General features: G+C 44.8%; 1 protein-coding gene across 2 annotated transcripts in view; it reads right to left on the bottom strand.

The window, feature by feature from the left end:
- The window catches only part of CAB39 (calcium binding protein 39), a 35,768-nt gene extending 17,940 nt beyond the window's left edge, over window positions 1-17,828 (bottom strand). Inside the window, exons 1-2 of one of the 2 annotated variants that reach the window (XM_042878454.1) lie at window positions 17,732-17,828; window positions 2,159-2,315 (exon numbers count right to left, since the gene is read on the bottom strand). In XM_042878454.1, coding sequence (XP_042734388.1) covers window positions 2,159-2,272 — 114 coding nt within the window. In that variant the 5' untranslated portion in view covers window positions 2,273-2,315; window positions 17,732-17,828. Of the gene's footprint in view, window positions 1-2,158; window positions 2,316-8,924; window positions 9,054-17,731 lie in introns of those variants that run through there. The other variant, XM_042878453.1, reaches the window with a different exon arrangement.
- Window positions 17,829-18,332: the final 504 nt, after the last annotated feature.

Genomic DNA, 18,332 nt, shown 5'->3' with positions numbered 1-18,332 from the left:
ACAAGTAACACAGGCACAGAAGACACCCAAAGGGGTGTTCTCACAACAGTAAGGAACACTGCATATGCAGCATGATACTCAGCCCTGAAAGCTCACTGTTACCTGACTGGTTACAAAAGCACTAACAGACTGGACAGGAAGTGGGCATGAAATCAACATGTTTAATCAGTTAGACCTCTGAAGATATGACTGGCTTGTAATATAATGAAAAGCTTTCTCTGTCAAACCAGCAAACTATCTAAGAACCCGAGATAACCTGCTACAGCCAGAGTCACCTTCACAGAGGTCTTGGCTTGCCAACAAAACAATTATTTCCTGAAGAACCCACGTAAGGACACACAGGAACGGGCGTTGTGAAAATTCAGATTCACCAGCTGATCTCTTTGGTGAATAATGAGGATAACAGAGGCCAGCACCACCCACCTCAGCCTTGTGATTGTCAGTATTTAACCCTTCTCACATCTAACCTGGTGAACTCGTCTTATCTTTCCTCCTTCGTGCAAAGTGTATAGCCTCTTACAATACAGAATGAAGCCATACAGGCTTAGCACATTATTTCTTGTCAAAGACGGCTCATAGATGAGGTCTTTAAAGAAGATGGAGGTATGGGATTAAAGACCAGCAAGAAGCCAGTTGTATGTAATAATCTGTAGTTAAAGCATCAAGAACAAGGCATGTGATACAGTGCACAGCTATGCACAAAGGAATGAAGCTGGCTTGTTTCTTATTAGACATCTACACAAAAAGATGACACTAAAGAGTACAGAATTCAACATCAAGCTACACCTCCAGGAATTAACAGTGAGGTTGACATGAAGGAGGCAGTGCCAAAACTCACTCTCACACTCCTCAGAATGCACCTACCCCTCCTCTCATGGCAGATGTCTTTAATAGAGAAAGAAGAAAAGCAGCAGCTAATGAAAACCCTCCCAGCTTTTGTGCTAATGCTCTGTCATGAGCTAGGATAAAGAACAGAACAAGACAAGAGCATGCACTTGCACAAGAGCACAAAGTCCTAGCAAGACAGAAAAGCATCTAGGAAAAACCACTATGTACACTGCAAGAAATCTGGAACACATCACATCCTGGCACTGGGGCATAAGATGCTGATCCTACAGAGTATCAGGAAAAGGCTGCTACACAGTTAAAATCCAGCTTCTCTTACACTTTCAGCAGTAGTGCCAAATCTGGATGAAACAATGTGGAGAGGCTGGCCGAACTGTGCTTAGAAATACTGGAAAAGTTTGTGACTAACTCCTGTGCTCGACTCTGTGAGGATGCCAAGAATGGCATTAACAAAACAGTTACCGCTGGGAGAGGATTCAAGGGGCATAGCATAGCCTGCTTCAAAAGCTGGCAGACATGAGGAGGGGGGTCATTTTATTTTGTGCTTCAGTTTGAGGGATTTTTATATATTATTTTTTTTTTTTAAAGAAGTGTTGGCATCTATGCCCTGGTACGGAGCTTGAAGGAAAAACTTTATCTGAACTGTAAATAACCCCTCTTAGACAAGTTGGTAGGTAGGAAGCAGCTGCACGCAGGCTGAATCTGCAGGTAATTGTTACTGAAGCTATCCAGATTACCAGTTGAGAAGTAAACAACTGTTGCAAGGTAGAGATCCTGAAAAACAGGTACAGATCCTGAAGTAGCAAACCACCAACTATTTAAAGGACACTGCAGCAGTACAGGAAATTTACGCCTTACCATCTCCTTGTGGGCTGAAGAAAAAGCTCACAGGAAAGGGAAAGAGAAGATGCAAGTATATACACTCCACTGAGAGTCACAGGGACTCAAAACTCAGAACTTGGTTTTGCTAACAGAGCCACTTTGCTCTGTGACCACTCACACAGCCAAGCACAGAAGCACAGCAGTAAAGCTACTGCAGTGGGCACAAGCATGGGAACACTGTATGACTGTGAACTGCTTGTTAACACCTGCAATGTCCTACAACTCCAAGACAAATATTTTAAGTATCACAACAGCTGCCAGTGGTATAAAAGTGCAAAGCCAAGCAATACACCATTTCAAAGGAACATCATAGCCTGTCCTTTATCAGAGTATAAAAAAATCCTAACTGGTTCAGGCAAAGAGCTGTAGATTTCCTTTTTGTTTTCTTCCATTTAATTACTGTTTAGCAACTTGAAAGTCCCAACCATACCTTTTCTGCCTTCTTGTCAGATATATCCTGCTTTTCTAGAACTGCCATACTTTCCTTCAGGTTCTTCACTATGTCTGCAGGAGACTTGTGGGATTTGCCAAAGGGGAACGGCATGATTGCGAGCCACCAGGTCTTCCTTCTACAGCTCCTGCTTCACCTGGAAAAGGAAGGGAAAAAAACCACGTCATGAATAGAAGCACGAGGCCACTGTAACAACACACATGAAGAGAATTCAGCAAAGGCACTCATGTATGGAATAACCACCCTTGACAGTTCAACTAGAGCTTACCATCACAAATCTATATGGTAACTGTGCCTCTGATTCCCATAGCACAAAATACAGAAACCAACAATTCACATTAGAACAATTACTTTATATTACAGGAAGAAATTGAAGAGTACATTAACTACATCCAAATCCACATATGGTAAAGAAGCCCCATACAGGAGAGACTAATACATGTAAGTTATTGTAATCACTTCCATCAAGTAAAATACGTTTTTACGTTAGATTTTTGACACAAGGCGTTGTGCCTCGGCTGCACTGCAATGACTGTCCAGGTACAGACTTTTATCCACACTCATTCCACAAACAAAAGCAAAGCTGACAGCAAGGCCTACTTAGTGCAGGAGCTAAGAGCTCGGTGCAGGTGAGCCTGCAGGCAGCAGCTCTCACGTAGGTTGTAACACTTGCTCTGCCCTGACTTTCTCATGCCAATATTGCTGCAATTTCATTCTGAAATACTGTCTCTCCCTGACTCGTTTCAAGGGAAGCCAACTTTGTCATCACTAGCAAGGGCTTAAATAAGGCACATGGAAATGTTACAACTAAACATCAAATCCACTTTTTTCAAACTTAATGGTAGCAATTTTCCTTCACTATGATACTTGGCATCTGCGACCAAGTACATTTGTTCCTTTGTATATTTACATATATACATATATTCACTTCTGTGTACAAAATAGACAAATATTATTAGTATAAATGTGTGTTCAAAAGCTTTTGTTACTAAACACATATGCCTCCACTTTAACGACAATAAAAACTTCTTACAAATGAATACACTTCTAGAACTCTAATCTAGACAGCGAAGAACAGGAAATCCTGCATTCAAAATGCTGCCAGCTCTGCTTGGGCTGGACACAAAAGCCAGTGGGAGCTGACAGAGCACAGATAACTGTCATTACAAAGAAGGGATATTAGCCTGAAGTTCTGCACTCAGGCAACGCCAGCGAGGTTAATGAGCCAATCATAACGTTAAAGTTTCTTATCTAACACCAAGTACTTTGATCCTTGATTCAAACGTTGGCTCATCTGCTGTGAACTTTTTTAAACCTGATCTGATCCAATCATGTTACGCAAGAATTTAAGATATTGATTTTACACTATTTTTGAGTTATGCCCATTTTCAACGCAAACAATTTGGGCTGCTCCAAGGACAGCAGTTAAAAGATGAAGGACAGAAGTAACCCAATCTTCTGCCAAGTGTCCATAAAAACACGCATCAGGAAAGCAGCTGCACAGATGTTGCCTTCACCATTTCACACCTGCCACTGGCCTAGCACAGCTGACAAAAGGTCCAAGTTAGGTCATTCTTTAAATGGGAATACTTGCAGATGAAAGGTAAAATAACAGCATGAAGGTAACTGCAAGATCCATCCACCAACTACCAATCTTTTCCAGATCACAGATGCCTCCTGTGCTCTCTGCACCAGCCAGATTCCCCAGGAGATAGAAACCAACCACACATCACTCCTTAGGCAAGAGGGTGTTATGCCTCAACTTCACCACATGTGAATGGAAGAACAGGGGGGAAAAAAGAGTCATAGGAATTTAAGCATTTCTCTGAGAGAATAAAAATAAGGGAAACAATTAGAGTACCACAGCAATACACATAGAGAATAAACAGAACACAGAAAACATCTGTCCACATTCATTTCTTGGTCACAACTACATTACTTCTAATCTAAAAGACAACATGGATAACAGACATAACATACAAAGAACAACAGCAAATATCTGTTGTTAAGATCTGCCCAGTGTCTAAGCTTGCAAAACGGGACTTCCCTCCAGAGACTGCTCAACTGCTTCTTCAAATTAAAAATAGTCCAGCACTGACTTATGAAACGTGCCAGCGTCTGCGTAAGTCATATGCATAAGTCATAAACAACTTCATCTACCAGCAGATCTATTAGAAGATAATCAATGAATAATAGTATGCACTCATACTAAGTGTTGTTCCCAAATCAGGTACGTTTCTGAATGAATTTCTCATAAGCGATTTAGAAAGCAAAGGAAGGAAGAAGGCAATCCACACACAAATGCCAAAGGTGGCATTTTGCTTCAAGGTGTTTCATTTATTCCAGATAACGGAATAAATATTATTTCTATTTCACACGTATTACCTGACGGAACGCACTGTCAGGAACATCCTTTGAGGCCTCAAGACTGAAGATCCAACCAACCCTGCAGCAAAACTGCACTGACAGACCTGCTCCCATGCTGCCAAGAAAAGCTGGGCAGCCCCTTGTCTCGCAGAGATGTGCTTAATGAGGCTCTGAGAACACACACCAACTGTTCCCTCCTCAGCCTAGCAAAGCCACACCAACACCCTGCAACAATAGACAATGCCAACATCTGTGCGAGATCGGAAAGAGCTGCCACCACCCACATCTGCAGAGTGAAAAAAAGGAAGCAACATCAAATGACATTTTCTGTGAATAACTGAAGAACAGACCTCGCTTGGCGTCAAATGGTAATTGTTTCACATCCCCAGCACCTGGACTTCTGTGAACTCATTACAGAATTTTAACTGTAGCTTTACAAAGGGATCCCAGAAGCTGCAGCAAGTCCATGGATGGCTTGGTGCTCTGTCAGGCTCCTTCGTTTTCCCTCACCTTCCCAGAGAGCTCCCTGCCTTCAGCTGTTTGTTGGAAGGGACCCTGGGCAGGATTCTACAAATCTCGGGACTCCTTAGGCACGCCTTTCATTTCACCAATATTCAAGCATGGCAAAGCCAACAAAAAGAGGGTCCTCAAAGTTTTGGTGTTGCAGCCACAGGCAGAAGCCTTACAGCACTCCACAAACCCACTGGGGCTGTCCAACAGCAGCACAGCATGCAGCCAACAGAGCTGCACCAGCACAGCTGGGCTTCTGGACACCATGGGACAGCAGCACCCCTGCTTCACCTGCACAGGAATCCCAGCTCCCCCATGCAGCAGGATCCACCTGCAGTTTGCTTTCTATGCCGTTGCTGACTACACAAATTAAATCCAATTTCATATGCTCCATATAAAACATTTATTATTATTATTTGTAACTCTGCAGATAATGCTTAAAAACATTTGGTTCTCTATGTGGACAACCTGCTCCAAGAAATTGCTACAGGAGCAAATACAGGAGCATGATAAGCAAAATCTCTATCTTAAAATACATTTTAATTCTCAAAAAATAGATGCAGTAGCCCAGAGTCTTTTCTATTCCAGTTGGGATCTTTCTCTTATGTGAAGGGTAAGAGACCATGCTGCCCATACTATAGTACAAGTGTTACAGTATGAGCCATGCTTTCTCGGCAGTGAGAAGCTTTGGTTTTTTGCTTTAAATGAAGCATGCTGTAAGAAGCATGCACTCCTGTTTCCAATTAAGCTCCTTGTTAGGTCATGGAGCTCAGAACTGCACAGCACACTGCAGGGGAGGCCGCACCAACACCTCTGCAGAGTGGCTGGCCATGCCATGCTCACTGCCTCCTAACATGCATGCTGCCCTCTTGGTCTTTCAGCCAATGCTACCTGAGTGCTGTACAGAAAAATCTCATTGCTTATGTTGTGAAACAGCCAGGGACACTAACCTTAATTTCATGCTCTATTTTAGGCCTCACAGTATTACACGTATTACTCTTGCTTCCCTTAAAATAGTCTGTGGTACATTAAGTGTTCAGCTAGAGCATGCTGCTTTGTTCACATGAGGAGAGTTTGGGTGACTGCTTTTATTAATGAGGAGGGAGGAGCTAAAAGCCCCTCCAGGCCCTTTGTGGCTGCATGTTAACAAACTCAGGCCCACTCAAAATGCACATCCAGCATCCAAGTGGTACGTAGTCAGAGCAAGGAGAAAACCACTCAAGATCTAACAGCTTCAACGGGGCCAACCACTTGGGTTCCCAAGGCAAAGGAGCCCATGTAACCAGGGGAGGCTCCACTCCCATCCTATGCCTGTTCATACAGCAGTGCTAACAGCACACAGGGATGGTCTTCAATAAATACAAATACATAAGTTAATGCATTTGCAAAGACAAAATGCCTGCAATCAGAACAAACAGTGAGGTCCACCCTGTGACCAACAATTCACCAACCTACTACTGACAAAACTTGCTGTCTCTTATTGAAGAGAAGTATGCTTGTACTATCAGTCTGATGGAGCAGGAGCACGTGTGTCCCTATAGAACTGAATTATCCCAAGAACTTCTTGTTTTCTCATGTACCTCCTGCATTAAGGACCTCAGAAAGCCAGTATGAAGAACACCACCACCATAGATCAGCTTTATCTTGCCTTATCAGGCAAGGTCAGGTCACTTAGAAATCACCACTCTGAAGGCTGATTGGAATAACAAGAACAGAAAAAAGAGAAATGATGCATTTTTAAAAGCACTGCTCCGCTCAGACATTCCTGGTGATCAGAGGGAGCCTGACAGCCACTGCTTTGATCCAGGAATCAGTTTTTATGCGAGCTGCCATACTCTTCAGGAAAAAAGTACCCCAGAACTTCAAAGACAGAAGTGGTGTGGTATTAGCGGTGCAGCCTTCCCACACAGCATGACAGAATGTCACCCTTATTCTGGCAGGCAGCTGTAGCAATGTCCCGAGCATCTTCCTGCAGGTTCTGCACAGGCAGGCAGTGCCCAGTGCCACCCCACAGCCCAGCACTGCCAGCCTCTGGGCACTGCACGGCCCCAAAACGGCTGCACCCCTCAAACTGCTGCACCACCCCTAGCTGCACGAGAGCAGCTGGCCAGAGGCAGTATGCATCATTCCTTCAGGATATCATTTAAATTGGGTACTCTCATCCATCATTAAAACACCTTCCATGTTTTTCATTTCCTGTTGCTCGCTGTGTCTTTCCATACCCTGGTTCTGGAGAAGCATTTTCCACAAGATCAAGTGGCTTTCTAGAGCCCAGGCACTGCACCTGAACCATTTCTCACTTCTCTTTTTGGTGAGCTAACCAAACTGAAGCATGAGCATCTCTCACTCAAACACATCTCAGCAGCATAATCTGCTAATATAAAACACAAGCAAAACCTCCCTATCATGCAGGAAATGGGACTGATAGAGGATAACCCACACCTCCAACTATTTGGGAGCTCCAGAGTGAACTATTTGGTATAACCATGGCTCTGCCTGCAGAGCTATGCCATTAACAAAATGGCTATGGTTGTAAATAGCAATTAGTGGCACTTCCAACTGCTGTAGGAGCACACTACAACTCTGAGGCATTTCTGCTGTTCTCTAAACACTTCTGCACATCTTCCCAGCATTTCCAAGGCAATTTTAAAGCACGGACTCAAGGACTACACTGGCCATCTCACATGCATGAAGTCACACCTCCAGCACACCGTGTACCTGAAGCACCACTGACTCCCACCAGGATCTGCTCAACAGCTCCAGCATTAGAACAGTCTGGACTGCTCTGACATCTTGTGAGGAACAGAATTCATACATATGTTGTCTTTGCATGAGACAGGCATGTTCATCTCATGCTGATGCCTCCTGCTTGTCATTAAACACCAGCATCTTCCTTAAAATCCACCATTAACTTGTGCCATTAACTGCAGCACACAGAAGCTTTAGGCTGATTCTGAAGCAGTTTCACAATTCTGCATTACAGCATTATTCGTGGTCTCACCCATTTAAAGATGAAAACTCAGAAAAAAACCTCAGAATTATAACTCCTTTCAGAGAAAAATGAAAATCCTGACCATTCTCTGCTCTAATAGGACGAACAATTGAGAGAACAGAATAGACCAGTTCAATAGATTCAGAAAAGATGGAGAATCAGAAAATAAATGTCTATGTAAGAATGAGACACATAATATGAGACAGCTTCTTCCTTTGTGAAAATTTCCTTCTAATTAAGTCCCCAGCAGTTCACAGCCCTGCTTGTTTCTTTAGCACTGAACGCCAGCTGATTCCCTTCATTAAGCAGACTTCTCTCTTGCCATTCAATTACTTTTCTGATGCTTATTCCTCTTTGAGAGCCTGCTTCTCCAGCAGACATCTGCATCCTGCTAGGGAGACAGGGCAGCCACTTCCATTAGCCCCTGCTCACCCACTGCAGCCTCCCCAGACTGAGCTCAGCTTTGGTGCTCGTGCATCATTTTATTCATTGCAGTTTAACACACTGCCACAGAGCTTTTGCAGAAACTAAATATGAATTGTTTTAAAAGAAGGCTGCTGTACTTAAGGGGTTTCAGAGATCCAGCACAAGCACAAAAGCTCGTTAGTACTAATGCTCAGTATCTGAAATCCTAGTTCTCTCTCCATATGTAAGGAAATCTTATGACTCAGCTTCTTTCCCTGGTGTGCAGTTTGGAGTTACCCCACCCATTCATTTCCCCACAAACCTTAGTGCTATACAGCAATATGGTATACAGAGAAGCATGCAGATGCCTCACCCATTCCTTGGTAAGCTTAATATAGATACATACACACATACACACACACACAAAGTAAATGGTATCTCAAACACACTACATAAAAAGCAAGAACTTACTTCAATAAATGCAGTCAAATAGCAAGTCCACTTCTGGCCAGGTGGAAAGTCAAATACATTTCTCATAACCTGGCATTGTAGTCAGTCCCCAGATGCCTTCATCACATCATCACAAAACCCAGAATATTTCTTCCATGATAAAAAAGGCTGCAATTATGTACATGCCATTCTTCTCACCCTTGGAAGCAAAAATGCAAAAGCAAAAGTCTCCTTTGTTTTGGTGGGTTTGTTTTTTGTCTTTTGTTTTTTGTTTTTTTTTTTTAATATGCAGTTAGGGGATAATTTTGAAAGAAAGTGGCAAAAAGTTCACTGCAGTTTAATCTCTGCCTTCACACACTGCAGTATGGTCTACATGTGATGTTTTAGTAACTACATACAACTGCATGAAGTTTTAACTCAGAAACTGCACAAGTGCAGGAAACCCTGCTGGCACTGCAGCATCAGGGCTCTGTTTTCAAGATAGAAAGTTGGTGCAACAGGCACAAGGAAAACAGATCATCTATAGCATGAGTTAATTACTTGAGGAAGGAGGCTGACAATGGTAAGCATCAATACAAGACAGATGTAAATGCATTTGCACTTTTGGGAGATGGTTTCTTTTTAAGAGAAGCTGAGAATGATCAAACTACAAGAATGATGCAATTTTCATTAGCAAGAACTCTGCTTTAGTATTACTTTTTAAAATAACGTCAAGAAAATGAACAACATTTTGCCTACAGTTCCCTTAGTCCCTTTGGAGACCAAGTTTTGTGGTCTGCATGAAACTTGCCATACTCAGCCCAATTCCACTTAAGAAAACCCATCATAGCTCTCCATGTAATTTATCTGAAGAATGACAGCATTTGTAATAAACATAACTTGGACAGGAAAAAGATCACTTGAAGAATGACAATGTTAAAACATTATGTTAATGGGCTACTGATCAACAATCCAGACATAGCACAGGAACATCCTAACACCACTGATTTAAGAAGTGAGAAGACAGATCAGGGAGTGCCCACCTTACCTAAATGATTCCTACTGACTGCTTTGGGCCACTCACCACAAAAAAGACATTGAGGCCCTGGAACGTGTCCAGAGAAGGGCAACGAAACTGATGAGGGGTCTGGAGCACAAGTCTTATGAGGAGCGGCTGAAGGAGCTGGGATTGTTCAGTCTGGAGAAGAGGAGGCTCAGGGGAGACCTCATTGCACTCTACAACTTCCTGAAGGGAGGTTGTGGTGCAAAAGGGTCTGGCCTCTTCTCCCAGGCAAATAGTAGGACCCGAGGAAATGGCAAGAAGTTATACCAGAGGAGGTTTAGGTTGGATATTAGGAGAAACTTTTTCTCTCAGAGGGTGGTCAGGCACTGGAATGGCTGCCCAGGGAGGTGGTGGAGTCGCCATCCCTGGCAGTGTTCAAGAGGCACCTGGATGAGGAGCTACGAGAGATGGTTTAGTAGCTTGTGGCACTGATAGGAATGGGAGGGTGGTTGGACTGGATGATCTTGCAGGTCGTTTCCAACCTTGTGATTCTGTGATTCTGTGACGTGCTCTGTCTGTCACGGCTTCCCTTCTGAAAGAAGAGATTTGGGAGCTCACAATTAAAGGCTCTTTCTGTTAGGACACTGTACAATTCACCTCAGTTCCAACAGTCACTTCAAAACCAGCAGAGATGACATGTGGTCAAGGGCAGCTTAATGGCTCTGGGTTCTCTTCTGTGCATTCTTGTAACAGGAGGGCAGAGACCCACAGCTGCACGCACCTCAAGCAGCACCACCATTCTGCCATCTGCAACTCCTCTGAGATCCTACTGGCACGACACAAAGACTAACACGTACCTTATTCTGAGATCAGCTCTCATGAATCCAAGTTGATTCCTGCTACATCAAACGGAGAGAACTTGGCACCCTACACAATGATTACATCTCCTCTGCAAGGGAGTTCCTGGCCAATAACCGATGGGAGCCGCACATGAGTCAGAGCCCTGTGAGGGGGTAATCGATAAACAAGCTCACAAGCATGACCCCACCACGTTTGTGAATTCCTCCCTTCTAGCTCATCACATCCCCATTCAGTAAAGGGAAAAATTGTTTGGTTATTTTTTTCCTTCCACCACCTCTTAACAAGCACAAGGAGCTGGTGCACAGGCAGTCTCTGAACTGATCCATAAAGTCACCACTCATTTGATGAACTTGCTTTCTGCCAAACCTTTATTTCTGCTCCAGGCTCTGGCACTTAAGATGCAGTTCTGATGACAATACAAAGAGTTTACTGATACAGCTGCCTTGTTAAACCATAGCAGTGCAGATACAACTTGCATGAGTGAAAAAAAACAATCAACCAACCTACTGACCACTGTATCTGCAATTGTGATAGCACTGTCCCGGTGCTCTCTCCTTCACCACCTCAAACCCAGTGTCCATACTGCCCAAACTGGATGTGAAACTAATTTTCTTCAAAAGGAACTTCTGCCCTGCTTATTCTCAGATCAAAATCTCTACTTCTTCCTGAGCACAGTGTATCAAGGACAGTATGACAGAGGGGGAAAACATTGCTAAGATCAGCAAAATCAGTGAAATCTAGAGGCTAGCCAGGCTCTTCTCACTGAATACTCAAGACGAAGGATTAGCTTTCACTTGAAACAGCAAAAAATAACACCAAGACACAGTATAGGCCAGAACACATCTGTGGTACTGAGATGCACACCTCCTTGCTTGCAAGATGCCACTGCATTTACAAGAGTAGAACGTAGGAAAACAGCAAAACAGCAACCTCTAATTCACAGCATCCTACCAAGAACAGAACCCACCACAGTGATGCAGAAACTCCATGTAAGAAATTCCAAAATGATGCTGCATCTAAAGCTGCCTAGAACACCAAGACAGGTGTGTTCCTTTGGGGCAGAGCACAGGAACACATACTTAAAGGCCAAAGATGATGCATGCTTGCGCTAGGAGAACTATCAGCAGTGAGAATCAGAACTTGAAGCTGTTGTGTTTTCCTACTGTAGCATGTATTTTGTGGCAGAGAGGAGGAAGTTTCATCTTCACCACTCAATCCATGCTAGGAAATGCTATGCAGCACAGGAATCAAGAAAGGGGGAAGATCTAGATTGCTCCCAAAAATCTGCCCAGGCTCTTTTCATGGCAACTTAACCAAGTCATTCTGATTACTCACAAGGCACCAGAGGCAACTAAGACCAACCCTAGAAACAGCTGGTATTTTCTATCCAGGAGTCAGTATCTCTCCTGCAAAGCATTCAGAAGTTTGCAAATCAAAAGTGTCTGACAGCTACCAGAGATAGCAGGTAGGAAGTCAGGAAGCAACTAATACCAGCCCAACTAACACAGCGAAATGCCAACCCACCTAACACACCTGAATCATCACTGAGGGACAGAGTTCAGTTATCTGATCTGCCTCCAAGAGCTGGGCTGGAGAAAGGAACCAGCATTGTTTCACAATTTTTAAAATACAAGCTCCCAGCCTTTCTCTAATGCAGTCACTGTAGAAAACCACCAAGACAAACCCAACAGAGGTTATCGTCTGCAGAAGTTTAGCCAAGGAAACCTGGTTCTACAACAAGAGCCTCGAGAAACAAAAACGATGCAGCTATCAGAATTCACAGCCTTGGTAAACTCTCTAAGAAATTATTCAACAGCTTTGATGGTTTAATTTGGCTAGCTAACCTGCAGACCTCACGGAAAGCCAGATTTTCTGTTTTGACATAAATCCTGGAAGTACGATTCCACAACGCTCCCAGTTAGAGATAAGTTGCAGTAACTTCTGCTGCCCTAAGACTTGCTTGCAAGGATTGCTGACAGTTAAAAGTAACACATTGAGAAATTCAAAGTTCTGTGTTCATGGCCAACAGCCCTTCTCCTCATTCATTAAAGAGCTCATTCTGAAACACAGATTTGAAATTTCTTCCCAGATTTGCCACAGTTAAGTTCTCAGCTTTGGAAAATACACCAAGGATGCCCGCCAACACCAGAGAGGGCACAACTCATCTTCACATTTAATCTAAGGACCCAAATGCAGCAAAGCAGTGCAGTTCCTACAACAAGCAAGCAGCCTTGTACAATCAGTGCCAAAGGGAAAATATGATGTTCTGTTGGAGATGCATCATAAATCCATGCTTACGTGGCTGCTATGTTTTCTGTTCATCCATATGTGCATACACATGTACACAGAAGTTCCCAGGAAGAAGGAAAGTAAAGAGAATTCCTTTTCCTTTAAGCTAGACAAAAGCAGATACACACAGGCATGAAGGCATAAACACATCAGCATGTTTTTCTAAGTGAAGAAAGAAGAAAGCAGACAAAAAGTCTTTCACAGAATTCAAAACTTCAATACGCTCATAGGTTCGTCACCCTCCCAACCGTCCGACCCTGCGCTGTGGCTACACAGCTCTTGTGACTCTTTTGGAAATATTCCCCATCCCTGCAATAAAGAAGCTTTCTTGGATCCAGGGATGCTGATCCCTTGCTGTGACATGTGGGTGTGTGTCACAGAGCAGGATGGCACAGCCGTGCCAGTGCCCTGCGAATGGAGGCAGCTCCCAGCAGAACGCTGTTTACTCCAGCTCCACCCTGCTGCTGCGTGAGCAGAGCTTAAACATTGCTCAATGTCAATTAGAGATGTAAAACGGAAACATATTAGTCAATACTGATGAGTCAATATACTGCTTTTCTTAGAGATTACAAGCCTATATGACCGCGTGCAGAACAACACTTGTTTAGAAAACTGAGTATTTTCAAGAAGCTTCCTTCGCTGTTGACTCTTAGCCATGTTATCCACAGAGAAAGCCCATCTCACTTGGCCACAGGGGAAACCTGTAATCCTAAAACGGCTGTGTTGGAGGGGACCTCAAAGACCATCCAGTTCCCACCCCTGCTGTGGGCTGGGTCTCCAGTTCAGGCTGTCTGGGGTCTCACCCAAGGTGGCCTGGAGCACCTCCAGGGGCAGAACACCCATGGCTTCTCTGGACAGCCTGTGTCGGCACCTCACCACCCTCTCTGTGAAAAAGTTCCCCTAACATTTAATCTACATCACCCCCCTTCAGTCTAAAACTGCTCTCCCTTGTCCCGTCAACGCAGGGCAGAAAGTCACCAGCTGCACACCCACCTCACAGCACCTGTCAGATATACCGGGTTACAAGGTAACCCACCCTGAGTGGAAGCCATTGGGAAAGCAGCTGTGAAAGCACTCAGGAGCTCTAGCAGACAACCTGGCACACAACATCACACACTCAAACGCCGTTCTCTGAGTGTGCTCCTGTGCACAACTTGAACGAAAGGTCCTGCTGAAAAAACTGAAAACCAATGAATCAAACTTTTGGTACCGTATCAGAAGTGAGGCAAATCGAAGCTCTGATTTTCTCAGTCAACTTTTGAGAGATGAGCTTAACTTCCTCAACATCTTTCTAACAAGATACTGAACAAAGCCCTCCAAAGAAAGGGTCCCAGCCCTCCATGACAAGACCTCTGTTTAAATCCCCCTGCAAAGTTCCTCCCTCACTGCCAACCTTTGCTGAGCAGAAACTGAGGACTCGAGCAGCAGGTGTTACAGGTTAGAAGAGTGATGCATTCACAAATCGTGTGGGAGACACTTCCCAGTGCTTACGTTACCCTCACTGCATGGCAGCACCCCAAAAGCTTCCACAGAATAAAAGCTGCCAGGTTTTCCTTCCTAAAATCATATTTCTTTGCAAACAAGCTTTTCTTCTGCTTTGCCAGCAGAAGATGTCAAATTGTTATACTGTGGGTAATTCCAACACAAAACACATCAACCAAAATAAATCTTCTGACATATACTACAAGAACTATGATCTCCTGAAGCACTGACATGCATGTTTTACACGTAGCAATGGAAGCAAAGCACGATGAGAGAAATACCTTTTGCCCCAGTTGTATGACAGCAGCACAAGCTGCCAGCAGTGCTCAGGCATCAGGATGGCACCACGCACGATGCTACTGGGAAGTCAAGGCCTGCAGATTATTTAAGCAATTTCCTGAGTAGGATGCTGGGAAGGCAGGTACCTGAGAATGAACACGTGCCCAAGGGCCCCAGCTAAAGCAGCCCATGGGAATTTGTCACCAACGCAGCCATTTTTAGGTGAGAAGTTGGATTATACCCGAGCCTTTCAAAATCAAAGCAGTAACTGCTCAATAATTTCATTGAAGGATGTTTCTGAACTCAGTGAAACATACAGTCCTACACTAATTATAGCTTCACCATTTCTGAACTGCCTTCAGATGTATTTCACCTTAGACACATTTCACTTCTCAGCGAGGAATTCTCCAAGTGTTTGAAGGGAAAGGAGGAATGACAAAGCAAACGGACCTTCAGACACGAGCTGGGGATTTCATCAGGAGCAGAATCCTAAAGAACAGAAAGCTTGGCTACAACATTCTGTGATATCCCTTACAATTCTGTGCCCCCCTGGGTGGCCTTACAGTTTGCTTCATTCCAGCATACTTGAAATCCACAGTGAGGAATGTTTAAAGCGTCTCTTCTGACTCTAAGAAATATCAGCTAAAATTCTCCTAACAAGGGACTTAAAAACCAAATTGCTGCTGTTTATTTAAAGCTGAGAAATGCACTTTCTATTTCTAAATTAATGCTGCCTGAGAAAGACAGCACATGAAGGCTGCTGAGGAAGGAGCACAGCTCTTACTGTGCACACACAGCATTTTGGCTGTTTCCAGTTTGGGTCAATCCTCAACTCAACTCTTCATGAGGAGTCTTTATACAGGGACAAACACACGGGCCATTTTACTGTAAAATAAAACAGCAAAAGCATGAAAATCTGCTCAGGCTAAAGAAAGACCAAACTCATATGACACCAGCTTAAGCCATAGGTACCAGTGAAGCATGCATATAAAAGCCTCCATAAGTCTGCTAAAATAATTGAGGACAGCATCATCTTCTAATTTGACCTGTGTGCTCACAGTCGGATGGGGGGAGGTGGCTACTGTGGCACTATTAATTTTGAAGAAGCAGATGACTCAAACCTTATTTTTTATAGAAAGCTGCAAGATGTCTCCAATTAGACCGTGGTAATCATATTTTAAGTAATTAAACCGTATCAGAAAGCATCAGAATTACAGAAAAGCAGGGCCAGGAGGGAATTCAGAAGGTCATGCCAACGCCTTCCTGCCCCTGCCTTGAGCCTCTGAGCACACGGCAGAGACTATCAAAGCCTGCAGAAATATTTTCCACAGATATCAAGGCTGCAAACTATTCATTGACAGTTCTGGAACAACTCAAATAGTCCAGAGCGGATTCAGAAGCGAGGACACTGGTCAGTAATTTCAGCATTCACAAAAGCGCCTTTAAAAAAGCTGAAAAGCGTAGCAACGTACAGCACAACAGTAAAGCCTCTCTTGACTACTATCAGTTAATTAGTAAGAAACAAACTCATTAACTTCCACCATAGAATGCAAAATAGATACTATTCCCTCCTGCATAAATGCTTCTGAAAAGCAATCAAGAAATTCCAAGAGGTGGAGTTCTCTTAATACTGTCACACCCCCCAAGGAATACACATTTGTCTGCACTTGATAAAACCCAAAGAACACAATTATCTCTCAAAGACATATTGTCACAAAGTGTTACTTAGCTGGCACTTCCGCTTAGTCTCCTTTATTTGTATAAATACAGACCCTCTAAAGAAGTACCAATTCTACATTGCAGCACCGCTTTTCAACACTTCTCTATCTGTAAGCAGGTTTTAAAGCCTATGGAAGGCAGGGAGGTTTCAGAACCCCGAGTCAATCTAAGAGAATGCAATTAACTTGAAAGATCAACACTATCAGTGCCTAGAAACACTCAGCAGCACGCTATTGCATACATACAAACTCCAAACACAATCTCCACCCGTCTTAAGGCACTTTCTCAGCCTGACAAAGAAAACCCCTAACACCACCTGTGCCACGCTGCCATCAAGATAAGCATTCAAGCAGACTTCAGCCCAGTGAGCGCTACCTGGCTGACTCAATAGCTTCCCATGTCACAAGACAGCCACAAAGCTAATTGTAAAATATAATGCTCTTACAACAGTGAGTCAGTGACAGACAGGATCCCAGTGAGACACGGTGCCAGGGGCATCGTGCTGTTCTTACAGCTCAGCTGGGCTGTCACTGCTCAGGACTTCTGACACCAAAGCAGGTGCTGTGCTCACTCTGGATCTCACAGTAATTCCTGGCTTCTTCTTCCTCTCCAGTTAAAGGCTCATGCCACATCAACAGGTACTAGGGAGTGGGTATTAACTACAGGCACACGGCATTTTAAGTGGTAAAAATCTATCATTTCCAAGTCGAGATGCTAAGGTGTGAGCTCAGGATGTGACACTTCCTCTGACACCATATGATTTCATGTGCTCTAGCACTGAAAAGGAAGAGATGCTTCCTGGAGATGAGCTGCACTGCTGGAAGGAAAACACCGGTCTTGTGTTGAAGCTTCTGATAGGTAGGTTGCAAACCACACACACAAAAAAACTCACCAATGTTTTGACGCTAATCAGATTTCACCTGTGGTAGACACTTAAACTGCTTCCCCAAGCGCTGTTACCTGCCCCACTGAAACTGCACGGGCTAGGTCATGCCGTTGACTCTTTGACTCACCAAACAAATGAAATCACACCATTCCCATAAGGCAGCATGTAGGTTTTAAACAAATCACGTGCACCTTCATGGTGACTTATACAATAATTAAATTTTAGTTCTAAAAAGGAGAAAAAGAAAAAAAAAAAACAACCCAGAATATCTCCTAGTTTTAACGCGAGCAGCACATCACTGAGGGACTGCAGGAAAACGAACAAACGCACCAACTTTTTCCTCCCGTGGCACGCACGGATCACAGCGTGCTGGCTTAAGCGGGCTCTGAGCTGCACCCTCGCGCCGCTACTTCTGCGCGGGGCCCAAAGCGATCGGGAACAATTGTAGGAAGAGGCCTCAAACCCGGACGCTCCGAGGGCCGCACCGTGCCCGCCGCGCGCCTGGGCCCGTAAACACGGCCAAGGAAGCGACAAAGGGGAGCTCCGAGCCCGCACTCCCGACAGCGGCAGCTCGGAGCGGAACCCCCTGCCGCCTCGGCCCACGGCGGCCCAGCGCCTGGGCACGCAGCTCGCCGCCGCCCCTGGGAAGCGCCGTGCCCGGTCCGGCCCGGCCCGCACGAGCCGCCCGGGGAAAGTTCCGAGCGCCCGGACCCACCCGCCGCCGCCTCACCGCGCACCGCCGCCTCACGACTCGGGGCCAAAGCGCGGCGGGCACGGCCGGGCCGGGCCGCTCCCCCGGCGGCCCCCGCGGTCCTGAAGGCGCGGCCCCGCCCCGCCGCGCGACGCCCCCGGGCCCGAAGGCTCGGACCGAACGGCCGGGCCGAGCCCGGCCCGTCCCCTCGCGCGCGCGCCACCCGCCGCCTCCCGCCTG

This window comes from Lagopus leucura, unplaced genomic scaffold (assembly GCF_019238085.1).
Source record: "Lagopus leucura isolate 7727_CA_CO unplaced genomic scaffold, USGS_WTPT01 Super-Scaffold_100021, whole genome shotgun sequence".
Lineage (NCBI taxonomy): Eukaryota > Metazoa > Chordata > Aves > Galliformes > Phasianidae > Lagopus > Lagopus leucura.
This window is presented reverse-complemented; position numbering and strand designations above follow the sequence as displayed.